The 13524-nt window shown below is 41.3% G+C and overlaps 1 protein-coding gene across 8 annotated transcripts in view; it reads right to left on the bottom strand.

The window, feature by feature from the left end:
* Positions 1-13524, bottom strand: part of gpam (glycerol-3-phosphate acyltransferase, mitochondrial) — a 179737-nt gene that overhangs the window by 32189 nt on the left and 134024 nt on the right. For all 8 annotated transcript variants that reach the window (XM_072239647.1, XM_072239653.1, XM_072239649.1 and 5 more), the window contains 7 exons: positions 13165-13264; positions 11985-12197; positions 11261-11374; positions 5437-5522; positions 4698-4813; positions 3844-3914; positions 352-616 (listed from right to left, as the gene is read on the bottom strand). In XM_072239647.1, coding sequence (XP_072095748.1) covers positions 352-616; positions 3844-3914; positions 4698-4813; positions 5437-5522; positions 11261-11374; positions 11985-12197; positions 13165-13264 — 965 coding nt within the window. The remainder of the gene's footprint in view (positions 1-351; positions 617-3843; positions 3915-4697; positions 4814-5436; positions 5523-11260; positions 11375-11984; positions 12198-13164; positions 13265-13524) is intronic.

Below are 13524 nucleotides of genomic sequence, written 5' to 3'. Positions count from 1 at the left end.
AAACATCCTTTCCACATCTACTCTCTCTAGGCCTTTCAACATTCCCTTGTTCCCATGCACCCCCGCAAACCTCTCATTTGTGAATGAACTAAAAGGGATTCTAAAATTATGAAAGGAAATTATAAGATCAATAGCCAACTCTCATCTATTGAGTGTCAGTAATTTAACGCTGCAGCTTGCAGATTGACAATACTAATAAGAACCCTGAGCAGCCCTGTATTAAGCTTGAATATTATATTAACTTAATGGCTTAATTAGAAGCTAAATTAAAATAATCAAATGATAAATGAAAATGCAAAAGGATATCCAAGTCATTGCCCTAGTGCCAATGTTGAGATGCTAAGCACTTACCAAGTATTGCTTCTGTGAGAAAAACCTGGAAAATGCCATTGCTGTAGAAATTCAGCTCAAACAGGGCTGGAATTGTTGTGGTTGGTGCAATAAAGAATTCACTGTTTCGTCGGGAGCTTCTGACATTGACACAGTCACCCAGTAAATGTAGGGCATGCGTTACGACATCTTCGGAATTTCCCGAAAACCCTAGATCAAAATCCCGAGCCAGCACTACCTCCTTCATACAGAAAAAATCTTCTACCAACTTGGATAAGTGGACACCCTAAACAAAATTAAGTGCTAAATTAAATTTATGTTAAATAGGATCACATTCACTTTTTACAACTGCAATTATTGAGAGATTTTTGAGAATTATGAAGACATACTCTACAAACAGTTGCAATAGTCAAGTAGAATACTGATTGCAAATACAAGAATCTGTCACTTTCCCCAGCCCATGCCTCTTCCAAGTCAAGCTAAGATGTGTACACAATACATTTTGAGTGAGGGCACCAAAGAATGATTGGTATTGGTGTATTATTGTCACATGTACCAAGATATAGTGTAAAGTTCGTCTTGCATACTGTTTATACAGATCAAATCATTACACTATGCATTGAGGTAGAACAAGGTAAAACAATATCGTGAAGAATAAGTGTAAAAACTACCAAAAGAGTGCACTAGAGGTAAACGACAAAAGTACAAAATCATAATGAGGTAGATTGTCCATCTTATCACATACGAGCTCTGTTCAAGAGTCTGATAACAATGGGTTAGAAGGAGTCCTTGAGCACGGTGGTACGTACTTTCAGGTTTTTATATTTTCTTCCTGACAGGACAGGGGAGAAGAGAATGTCCTGGGTGAGTGAGGCTTTTATTATGCTGGATGCTTTTCTAAGGCAATGTGAAGTATAGACAGAGTCTATAGAGGGAAGGCTGGTTCCTGTGATGTGCTGAGCTGAGTCCACAATTTTCTGATCTTATTTATTTTTCTGCTGATGCACTGCCATAGGGAATACAATCACGGTGTTAACTCAATGTCAAATATTGAATTATCACACCAGACAAGTCAAATCCATGTAATTTACATTTCTTGTTCTTAAAGATTCATTATTATAACTATCTTAAGAAAATATTATTGAAGGATTTTATGTGTTAAGAATTAACATATAGACAAAGGGTACAGTCCATGCACGTATAATTTTTATTGAGTAATTTTGGGATTTGTTTCATGCCATAAACAGCATTTGAGACTTTTTGCAACAATCAACCAGTGTGATGTAGTAAACCATTTGATGGAAGTCACTTCTCATTGTCCTCATGATGTCCTCATGTTGGTCCCTTCCACAAGCTCAAAATGCAACTTCCTACTGTGGTGGGAAAGCTGTTGGAAAAGATTCTTAGAGATAGGATCTATGGGCATTTAGAGAATCATGGTCTGATCGGGGACAGACAGCATGGCTTTGTGAAGGGTAGATTGTGTCTAACAAGCCTGATAAGAGTTCTTTGAGGAGGTGACCAGGCATATAGATGAGGGTAGTGCAGTGGATATGATCTTCATGGATTTTGGTAGGCATTTGACAAGGTTCCACACGGTAGGCTTATTCAGAAAGTCAGAAGGCATGGGATCCAGGGAAGTTTGGCCAGGTGGATTCAGAATTGGCTCTCCTACAGAAAGCAGAGGGTCGTGGTGGAGGGAGTACATTCGGATTGGAGGGATGTGACTAGTGGTGTCCCACAAGGATCAGTTCTGGGACCTCTACTTTTCGTGATTTTTATTAACAACCTGGATGTGGGGGTAGAAAGGTGGGCTGGCAAGTTTGCAGACGACACAAAGGTTGGTGGTGTGGTGGATAGTGTAGAGGATTGTCAAAGATTGCAGAGAGACATTGATAGAATGCAGAAGTGGGCTGAGAAGTGGCAGATGGAGTTCAACCCAGAGAAGTAGTACAAAGCAGAGTACAAAGTAAATGGCAGGATACTTGGTAGTGTGGAGGAGCAGAGGGATCTGGGGTTACATGTCCATAGATCCCTGAAAGTTGCCTCACAGGTAGATAGGGTAGTTAAGAAAGCTTATGGGGTGTTAGCTTTCATAAGTCGAGGGATAGCGTTTAAGAGTTGCGGGGTAATGATGCAGCCCTATAAAACTCTGGTTAGGCCACACTTGGAGTACTGTGTCCAGTTCTGGTCGCCTCACTATAGGAAGGATGTGGAAGCATTGGAAAGGGTACAGAGGAGATTTACCAGGATGCTGCCTGGTTTAGAGAGTATGCATTATGATCAGAGATTAAGGGAATTAGGGCTTTATTCTTTGGAGAGAAGAAGGATGAGAGGAGACATGATAGAGGTATACAAGATAATAAGAGGAATAGATAGAGTGGACAGCCAGCGCCTCTTCCCCAGGGCACCACTGCTCAGTACGAGAGGACATGGCTTTAAGGTAAGGCAACGGTCCCCAACCACCAGGCCGCAGACTGGTACCAGGCTACAAAGCTTGTGCTACCGGGCCACGAGGAAATGATATGAGTCAGCTCCACCTTTCGTCATTCCCTGACACGCACTGTTGAACTTGAACATAGGGTTGTCAACTGTCCCGTATTTGCCAGGACATCCCGTATATTGGGCTAAATTGATTTATCCCATACGGGACCGCCCTTGTCCCGTATTTCCCCTGCTAAGGTAGAGCGTTCCTATGAAACCTAAGCAATTATCATTAATTCATATGGGAAAATTTTTTTGAGCGTTCCCAGACCCAAAAAATAACCTACCAAATCATACCAAATAACACATAAAACCTAAAATAACACTAACATATAGTAAAAGCAAGAATGATATGATAAATACACAGCCTATATAAAGTAGAAATAATGTGTGTACAGTGTAGTCAGGAAGATTAAGCCAAAACCGATTTGTGGAAAAAAAATCGGCACGTACGTGCATGCGCACACAGGTGCCCGCGCAAGGCTTCATGGTCATGGTAGTCTTTCTCAGGGTAAACACAAGTTTGATTTGACTGCTACTTTTGTCCCTTATTTGGGAGTGAGAAAGTTGGCAACTCTAACTGTAAAAGACATGTTGAGGTGAGTTTAACCCTACTTGAACAACCCCCCCCCCCCCCCCCCACAGTCAGCCGCTCTGCAAGAATATTGTCAATATTAAACCGGTCCGTGGTGCAAAAGAGGTTGGGGACCCCTGAGGTGAGGGGTGGGAGGTTCAAGGGGGATATTAGAGGAAGGTTTTTTACTCAGACAGTGGTTGGTGCGTGGAATACACTGCCTGAGTCAGTAGTGGAGGCAGATACACTAGTGAAATTTAAGAGACTACGAGACAGGTATATGGAGGAATTTAAGGTGGGGGGTTATATGGGAGGTAAGGTTTAAGGGTTGGCACAACATTGTGGGCCGAAGGGCCTGTACTGTACTGTTCTATGTTCAAACTACTGCAGCAAAATACACCTTGGATTTTTCACCATGTTAGTATGTGCCAGTCCACAAACACAAAAACTCTCACCTCCCTGTGTCGGTAGAGCAGCAAACATGCAACAATATGAGTGGACATCACAGCAGAACATCTGCTGGCAGCTGGAATATAAAAAAGACATGACAATAAACAAATGGAATGAAATAAGGCAACATAGACAACACTGTGTAGAAAACACATATACTTAATTCATCATACATGTGATCAAATATGCTAGAAGTTTCTATATGTTTCACTAAAGTTTCCTTTTGGAAATAAATGAGTGTTTTGTAGCCAAGTCAAAGACTTGTGAAATACCACCACTCAAGTGCATAAGCAACTGAGCCACATCTGTCCACACACTTCCAATATGACACTCTCCAACAGGAAAGGAGTACAGAATGATATTTTGTACTCTCTTGCCCCTGAGAATCAATTATACAAAACTTGCTGCCACTTTATACAAAATTGGACGAAGTATTGCAAGCTATAAAAAATTTACAATAGCCCATATCACTGTCTACAATATGTGTAATACAAAACTGATCCATTTAATTTAACCCAGGGGTTCCCAACCTGGGGTCCACAGACCTCTCAGTTAATGGTAGGGGTCCATAAATTAAAAAAACAGGTTGGGAAGCCCTGATCTAACCCTATCAGCACTTCCTTCTATTCCTAGCTACCTCGTGCGCATGGAGCTTTCAGCTGAAATCACCTGGGTTACTTGTTTCAATTACTTCAGGTTTCACATTCTCGTTGAATTTAAACCACCAAATAAAACAGTTTGCAACTTCAGCCATTACCTCAATTTTTTTTATCTGTATTATTTGTTTTACATGAAAATGAATGATGAATTTGAAATCAAAGAAAATTCAAAGCTTTAAAAAGATTCTAGACATACTTACTGTAAAGTGCGTGTCTTGCTACACTGCAGATCACCTGTCTCTTGTACTGCTCATCTGAGAAATCTCTGGTGTTTATAACTGGCGCAGACTCTTGCTCAACATGGTTGAGGCCTGGTCTACGTGGACAAATCAGAGTGGAGTGAAACACGATAGGATTTTTCAAATTATAAAAGCCACCTATATATACATTTTTTAAAATTTGGAAAATATTATGCAGTTATTAGTCTGTAATTAAACTGCATACATTTAACAATATTAAAAGGGATTCTAAAATTTTGAATTAATTTAGCATTAAACCACTCACTCATTTGAGATTTCATTTTATTGATAAAAATTTTCTTCCAGAAATTCAGTGATTTTGCAATCTTAACAGAAATAGAGAAGTCCTTTTAAAAGAATTCTTTAAAACCACTGCATCACAGGGTATGATGGTGGTGGAAGAGTTTATATGAAAAACTCTGGTGGTTTGGGTTGGAAACACAAGATGCAAAATATTTCTTAGAATTGCTCCAACAACTAGCAGCATCAGAGGCATTAAATCACTTAGAAACACATTAAAGCCATGCAAACTTGTACACTTGCATTAAAAAACATAGACAGATAACCATCAACTCTTCAAATCTTTACTATTACCAGTGAAAGTTCTTGCAGGCCACTAACTAAAGATGCTCAGCTATTTGTTGTATAATAACGCAAATGATCTACAGTATGTGTTTCCCATTACAAACCCAGAGCTTACCTATCTGTGATAATAGCTGGCAGAAGAACAACTTCTAAGGAAAGGGTTGCAGGCAATGGACGGTTCCTCTGAGCATCAATGTATTCCTATAGAAACAAAGATTACATTTTTGTATTGATATTTTCACCCATGTTCCAAACCGTTTTTTTAAGTATATGGAAAGTGAACCTAGTATTTGTAATGGAGAACTGAGGCATGAATTTTGAAATTGCTAATCGACCAGATGCTAAAATAATAACAAAATAAGCTATGTTTTGTTTCACCATGAAGACAAACAAGGACTTGACTCCAAAGCCAACATGTCAAGTCTCCTCAAAGGCAAAGACAAATCATGGTGGATAATTCCCCAGGGTCTGACAAGGTTTTCCTCTGGACCCTACAGGAGGCAAGTGCAGAAATTGCTGGGACCCTAGCAGATATTTAAAGCATCCTTAGCGACAAGAGAGGTACCATAGGAGGATAGCCAATATTATTCTGCTGTTTAAAAAAGGCTCTAAACATAAACCAGGAAATTATAAGCTGGTGAGTCTGACATCAGTTGTGAGAAAGTTCTTGGAAGGTATTCCAAGGGACCAGATATACAAGTCTTTGGATAGACATGGACTGATTAAGGATAGACAGCATGGCCTTGTGGTGTGGTAAGTCACGTCTAACCAATCTTAGGGAGTTTTTCGAGGAAGTTACCAGGAAAGTGGATAAAGGCATGGCATTGGATGTTGTCTATAAGGACACTCGTAAAGCATTTGACAAGGTCCCACATGAAGGCTGCATTCAGGAAAGGTAGTAAATTGGATTAGTTATTGGCTTTGTGGGAGAAGCTAGCAGAAGGTTTCCTCTCTGACTGGAGGCCTGTGGCTAGTGGTGTGCCGCATGGATCAGTGCTGAGTCCTTAGTTGTTTGTCATCTATATCAATGATGTGGATGATAATATGGTTAACTGGATCAGAAAATTTGAGGATTACATGAAGATTGGAGGTGTAGTGGACAGTGAGGAAGGCTATCATGGTTTGTAGGGGAATCTACATTGCCTGGAAAAGTGGGCTGAAAAATGGTAGACAAGTGCAAGGTTTTGTGCTTCGGTAGGACCAAGCAAGGTGGGTTTTACACAGTGAACAGTAGGGCACTGAGGAGTGTGATAGAACAAAAGGATCTGGGAACACAGGTCCATAAATCATTGAAAGTGGCATACTAGGTAGATAGGGTCATGAAGAAAGCTTTTGGCACATTGGCCTTCATAAATCAATGTATTGAGTACAGAAGATGGGATGTTATGTTGAAGTTGTATGAGACATTGATGAGGTCTAATTTGGCGTATTCTGTGCAGTTTTGGTCACCTGCCTACAGAAAAGATGTAAATAAGGTTGAAAGAGTACAGAGAAAATTTACAAGCATGTTGTGGGCCTGGACGACCCAAGTTATAAGGTAAGACTGAATAGGTTAGGCTGTATTCTTTAGAATGTAGAAGACTGAGAGGAGATTTGATAGAGAGATACAAAATTAAGGGGTAAAGATACGGTAAATACAAGCAGGCTTTTGCCATGAGGTTGGGTGGGACTACAACCAGAGGTTATAGGTTAAGGCTGAAAGGTGAGCAGTTTAAGGGAATATGAGGGGAAATTTCTTCACTCAGAGGGCCATAAGAGTGTGGAATGAGCTGCCAGCACAAGTTATACATGTGAGATCGAAGTCAACGTTTAAGACCATAAGACATACGAGCAGAATTAGGCCATTCAGCCCATTGGTCTGCTCTGCCATTCCATCATGGCTAATCCTGGATCCCACTCAACTCCATATACCCGCCTTCTCGCCATATCCTTTGATGCCCTGACCAATTTGGAAACTATCAACTTCTGCTTTAAATACACCCACGGACGTGGCCTCCACAACAGTCTCTGGCAGAGTATTCCACAGGTTCACTACTCTCTGACTAAAAAAAAATCCTCCTTAGCTCCGTCCCTCAATTTTGATACTCTGCCTGTTCTGGATACCCCCACCACAGGAAACATCGTCTCCACATCCACCCTATCTCGCCCTTTTAAAATTCGGTAGGTTTCAATGAGATTCCAGCCCCCCCGCCACTCCCCAACATTCTAAATTCCAGTGGGTACAGGCCCAAAGCCTGTAAACGCTCCGCATATGTTAACCCCATCATACCCGGAATCATTCTCATGAACCTCTTCTAGACTCTCTCCAATGACAACACATCCTTTCTGAGGTACGGGGCCCAAAACTGTTGACAATATTCCAAGTGCAACCTGACTAGTGTTTTTCAAGCCCTGGCATTACCCCCTTGCTTTTATATTCTATTCCCCTTGATATAAATATCAACATTGCATTTGCCTTCTTTACGAAAGACTCAACCTGTAAATTAACTTTCTGGGAGTATTCCACGGGGAATTCCCAGTCCTTCTGCATCTCTGATGTTTGAATTTTCTCCCCATTTAGATAATAGTCCATACTATTGTTCCTTTTACCAAAATGCATTATCATACATTTCCCAACACTGCATTTTATTTGCCACTTTTTTGCCCATTCTTCCAATTTGTCCAAGTCCTGCTGCAATTGCATTGCTTCCTCAGCACTACCTATCCCTTCGTATCTATGTCATACCGACCAACTTCTAATTGCATCATGAGTTTGTCCAACTTACTCCAAATGCTGTGTGCATTTAAATATTGATTGGCACCTGATTAGTTCCAAGGGTTTAGATGGGGTAGAGTTTGTTGAGTGTGTCCAGGATGGATTTCTGTCACAGTATGTGGACAGACCGACCAGGGGGAATGCCATACTAGATCTAGTACTAGGTAATGAACCGGGTCAGGTCACAGATCTCTAAGAGGGTGAGCATCTGGGGGACAGTGACCACCGCTCCCTGGCCTTTATAATTATCATGGAAAAGGATAGAATCAGAGAGGACAGGAAAATTTTTAATTGGGGAAAGGCAAATTATGAGGCTATAAGGCTAGAACTTGCGGGTGTGAGTTGGGATGATGTTTTTGCAGGGAAATGTACTATGGACATGTGGTCGATGTTTAGAGATCTCTTGCGGGATGTAAGGGATAAATTTGTCCCAGTGAGGAAGATAAAGAATGGTAGGGTGAAGGAACCATGGGTAACAAGTGAGGTGGAAAATCTAGTCAGGTAGAAGAAGGCAGCATACATGAGGTTTAGGAAGCAAGGATCAGATGGGTCTATTGAGGAATATAGGGAAGCAAGAAAGGAGCTTAAGAAGGGGCTGAGAAGAGCAAGAAGGGGGCATGGGAAGGCCTTGGCGAGTAGGGTAACGAAAAACCCCAAGGCATTCTTCAATTATGTGAAGAAAAAAAGGATGACAGGAGTGAAGGTAGGACCGATTAGAGATAAAGGTGGGAAGATCTGCCTGGAGGCTGTGGAAGTGAGCGAGGTCCTCAATGAATACTTCTCTTCGGTATTCACCAATGAGAGGGAACTTGATGATGGTGAGGTTGATGTTCTAGAGCATGTTGATATTAAGGGAGAGGAGATGTTGGAGTTGTTAAAATACATTATGACAGATAAGTCCCCGGGGCCTGACAGAATATTCCCCAGGCTGCTCCACGAGGAGAGAGAAGAGATTGCTGAGCCTCTGGCTAGGATCTTTATGTCCTCGTTGTCCATGGGAATGGTACCGGAGGATTGGAGGGAGGCGAATGTTGTTCCCTTGTTCAGAAAAGGTAGTAGGGATAGTCCGGGTAATTATAGACCAGTGAGCCTTACGTCTGTGGTGGGAAAGCTGTTGGAAAAGATTCTTAGAGATAGGATCTACAGGCATTTAGAGAATCATGGTCTGATCAGGAACAGTCAGCATGGCTTTGTGAAGGGCAGATCGTGTCTAACAAGACTGATAGAGTTCTTTGAGGAGGTGACCAGGCATATAGATGAGGGTGGTGCAGTGGATGTTGTCTATATGGATTTTAGTAAGGCATTTGACAAGGTTCCACACAGTAGGCTTATTCAGAAAGTTAGAAGGTATGGGATCCAGGGAAGTTTGGCCAGGTGGATACAGAATTGGCTTGCCTGCAGAAGGCAGAGAGAGGGTCATAGTGGAGGGAGTACATTCAGATTGGAGGATTGTGACTAGTGGTGTCCCACAAGGATCTGTTCTAGGACCTCTACTTTTTGTGATTTTTATTAACGACCAGGATATGGGGGTAGAAGGGTGGGTTGGCAAGTTTGCAGACGATACAAAGGTTGGTGGTGTTGTAGATAGTGTAGAGGATTGTCAAAGATTGCAGAGAGACATTGATAGGATGCAGAAGTGGGCTGAGAAGTGGCAGATGGAGTTCAACCCGGAGAAGTGTGAGGTGGTACACTTTGGAAGGACAAACTCCAAGGCAGAGTACAAAGTAAATGGCAGGATACTTGGTAGTGTGAAGGAGCAGAGGGATCTCGGGGTACATGTCCACAGATCCCTGAAAGTTGCCTCACAGGTGGATAGGGTAGTTAAAGAAAGCTTATGGGGTGTTAGCTTTCATAAGTCGAGGGATAGAGTTTAAGAGTTGCGATGTAATGATGCAGCTCTATAGAACTCTGGTTAGGCCACACTTGGAGTACTGTGTCCAGTTCTGGTCGCCTCACTATAGGAAGGATGTGGAAGCATTGGAAAGGGTACAGAGGAGATTTACCAGGATGCTGCCTGGTTTAGAAAGTATGCATTATGATCAGAGATCCAGGGAGCTACGGCTTTACTCTTTGGAGAGAAGGAGGATGAGAGGAGACATGATAGAGGTGTACAAGATAATAAGAGGAATAGATAGAGTGGATAGCCAGCGCCTCTTCCCCAGGGCACCACTGCTCAATACAAGAGGACATGGCTTTAAGGTAAGGGGTGGGAAGTTCAAGGGGGATATTAGAGGAAGGTTTTTTACTCAGAGAGTGGTTGGTGCGTGGAATGCACTGCCTGAGTCAGTGGTGGAGGCAGATACACTAGTGAAGTTTAAGAGACTACTAAGCAGGTATATGGAAGAATCTAAGGTGGGGGCTTATATGGGAGGCAGGGTTTGAGGGTCGGCACAACATTGTGGGCCGAAGGGCCTGTACTGTGCTGTACTATTCTATGTTTCTATGTAAATACAGCACCTTCAGTCCTGCATTCTTCGCCCTTTTGAATCTTGCCTCTGTGGGACAATTTAACTCTTTACACTGTATGCATTTGTACCCATTCATTGGCTTGTCCTTCCTTACGTTCATGTTATACCCACCATCTACTTGTAAATCTGCTGGCTCATTCTCAGCTCTATCATACTGGTTCTCATCCCCCTGCCATATTAGTTTAAACCACTCCCAACAGCTCTAGTAAACCTGCCCGTAAGAATATTGGTTCCCTTCGGATTCAAGAGAAGCTTGGATAGGTACATGGATGGTAGTGGTATGGAAGACTACGGTCCGATGCAGGTCGTTGTGAGTAGTCAGTTCAAATGCTTTTGGCATGGACTAGTTGAGCTAAAGGGTGTGTTTGTGTGCTGTACTTCTCTTTGACTCTAAAAGACATAGGGAATAAAATCTAGGTGTAAGAGAGACTGACATTCCCTCTGGATATTCAGTGAGCTCATGTGACACAACAAAAAAGGGAAATTCAATAATCCATTCATGCCATATTATCAATAGTTTGTCTTTTACATCACAAACCCACCCGTACAAATCGAACTATATATTTGAACTGCAATCTGTAACACATTAATCTAAAGTAAGTCATGACATATACATTCAATTAACAGGAAAGCACAAATCAATCATTAGTTTGACATAATTGCAAAGGTTAAGGCTCTAAATGCTAAATTCAAGAGGTGCTCAGTTTGTCCCTCACCTTAACAGAAAATGGCTGCCCAAAGTCTACTCGGACGCAGCCAAAGTTCTTACGAAGCATTCTGAGGACTCCTTGTGCAACACCCCAAAGGCTTTCTTTTTTCTTGGGCTTCCCCTAGAAAATAACATATTTAAGCATTACCTGATTTACTTTAGTAATGAACCACTTAGGTTAAAGATCAGAGAAGCAAACTTGTCACAAACATAAGGCGTAAGACATTAAATACTCCAAATAAAAGTCAATTCATAACATTGAAATTATGTGAAATTATTGTTCAAGTATACTTCCATTAATAGTTGCTTAGATTAGTAAGTTCCAACATCTTACAATCAGTTCAGAAATATCAAAAACACTGAGCAGATCAAATAGTATCCATGGAGGGAGTCAACATTTCAGGTCAATAAGCTTCTACAGTTGTAGAGAGGGATACGGACGGGGATGGGGAGAGTATAAAGTGACAAGGTACAGAACAAGGTCACCCAGGTTACACAAGTTTTAATGAGTCAAGAAAACAACTCATCACATTATCAGGGTTATGTAGAAATGAGCAATTAAGGTCATCTTGTCAGTGACCTGCATATGCAATGAGTAGGAAGCAAGCTGAAAAAGTCACACACCTATTCTCAAACTTTCCACAGAATAACAAAGCAAATATAATTTAGAGTAAGTAACAAGACCTGTATCCATGATCAAAACAAAATTAATATTAAAAGAAGTTACCCACCAGCTGTTCACTGTTGTAATTGCCTTCAATGATTCGGTCATAGGAAATTCCCACTGGAATAATCATGACATCAGTAACTATATTCTCAAAGAGGCTATTGACCACAATAGAAAGAAGTCCTGTCATGGCTAAATATGGTTTACCACTGCGAGACCGTGTGCCTTCCACAAATATTTCCATAAACTGCCCCTGGCGTAGAAGCTCCTCAATGTACTGTGAAACAAAATAGATATACTCAATGTAAAAAAATAAGTCAGCTGTGCCATTATTTACTGGTACCCTATTAACTGGTTCCCGGCCAATTTTCTGCACCATCCAATTCTGAATATTTAATTCAACATGATGTATTTTAAAAACAAACCTGCCACCATCAGTACTGATCTACTGGCATATTGATATGTAATACAGACACACGAAGACCCGGAGTTAGAATTATATAAGCAGCAACCCTAACTGATAAACAATTTACTTACTTACTGAGACACAGTGTGGAATAGGCCCTTCAGGGTCTTTGAGTCACATCATCCAGCAACCCCTGATTTAGCCCCCAGCCTAATCACGGGAAAATTTACAATAACCAATTAACCTATCAACTGATACGTCTGTGGAAGGAAACTGGAGCTCCCGGAGAAACTTATGTATTTCATGGAGAGGGTATACAGATTCCTTACAGATGACATTGGAATTGAACTCTGATGCCCCAGGCTGCAATAGTGTCACATGGCTTCCAGTTTGGAAACACAAAATAATCTGCAGATGCTGGGATCAAAGCAACACTCACAACACGCTGGAGGAACTCAGCAGATTGGGCAGCATCAGTGGAAACGATGAGTCGATGTTTCGGGCCGGAACCCTTCGTCAGGACTCAGTTTGGAAAGTCATTGGGATCTAATGAGTTACCCAGCATCACCTTAAAGTAGATATTTGGCTCATGCGGCAAGCCAAAATACAAAGCAATGCCTCCAGATGACTATATACTGACATAGATTAAAAATTATGATGTATCATAAAGAAATTAGTATATACAAGTGTAAAACTGTTTCAGCTGAGACCGACAGAAATGAACCTTTGATACTAAAAAGTGCTATGCTATCATGTTACAGTACACTTGCAAAAGGTGTTCACTGGCAATCATTACAAAGATTTGTTTCAAGTCCCAGCTAGTGCCACCGCAACCTACCACACGCAGGACAGATCTATACAGAATATCCTTCCTTCCATCTGCACCAGTATCCAACTTCCGTCGAATGAAGAAGCCACCAAGTTTTCTTATGAGTGTGCTATAAAACCAAAACACAACATGTTAAGGTGTTCTACTGTACAATGTTTTTTGAAGTCATCTTTATTAGTGCCAATGATCATTACAATAAGATGTAATCTGTCTGCCGCATTTTTGTTCCGATTTTCATTTTAAAACTACAAAGCTGACCCAAACAGGAAATAAGTTTGTAATTCAACTTCTATTCAATCCAGAACCACACACAGATCTATTATATCATGGTTGCTGACAAATGGAAAACAGCAAACAAAGGAAACACCA

This window comes from Mobula birostris, chromosome 21 (genome assembly GCF_030028105.1).
Source record: "Mobula birostris isolate sMobBir1 chromosome 21, sMobBir1.hap1, whole genome shotgun sequence".
Lineage (NCBI taxonomy): Eukaryota > Metazoa > Chordata > Chondrichthyes > Myliobatiformes > Myliobatidae > Mobula > Mobula birostris.
Note: the sequence above shows the minus strand (reverse complement) of the source record. Positions and strands in the feature narration are given on the sequence as shown.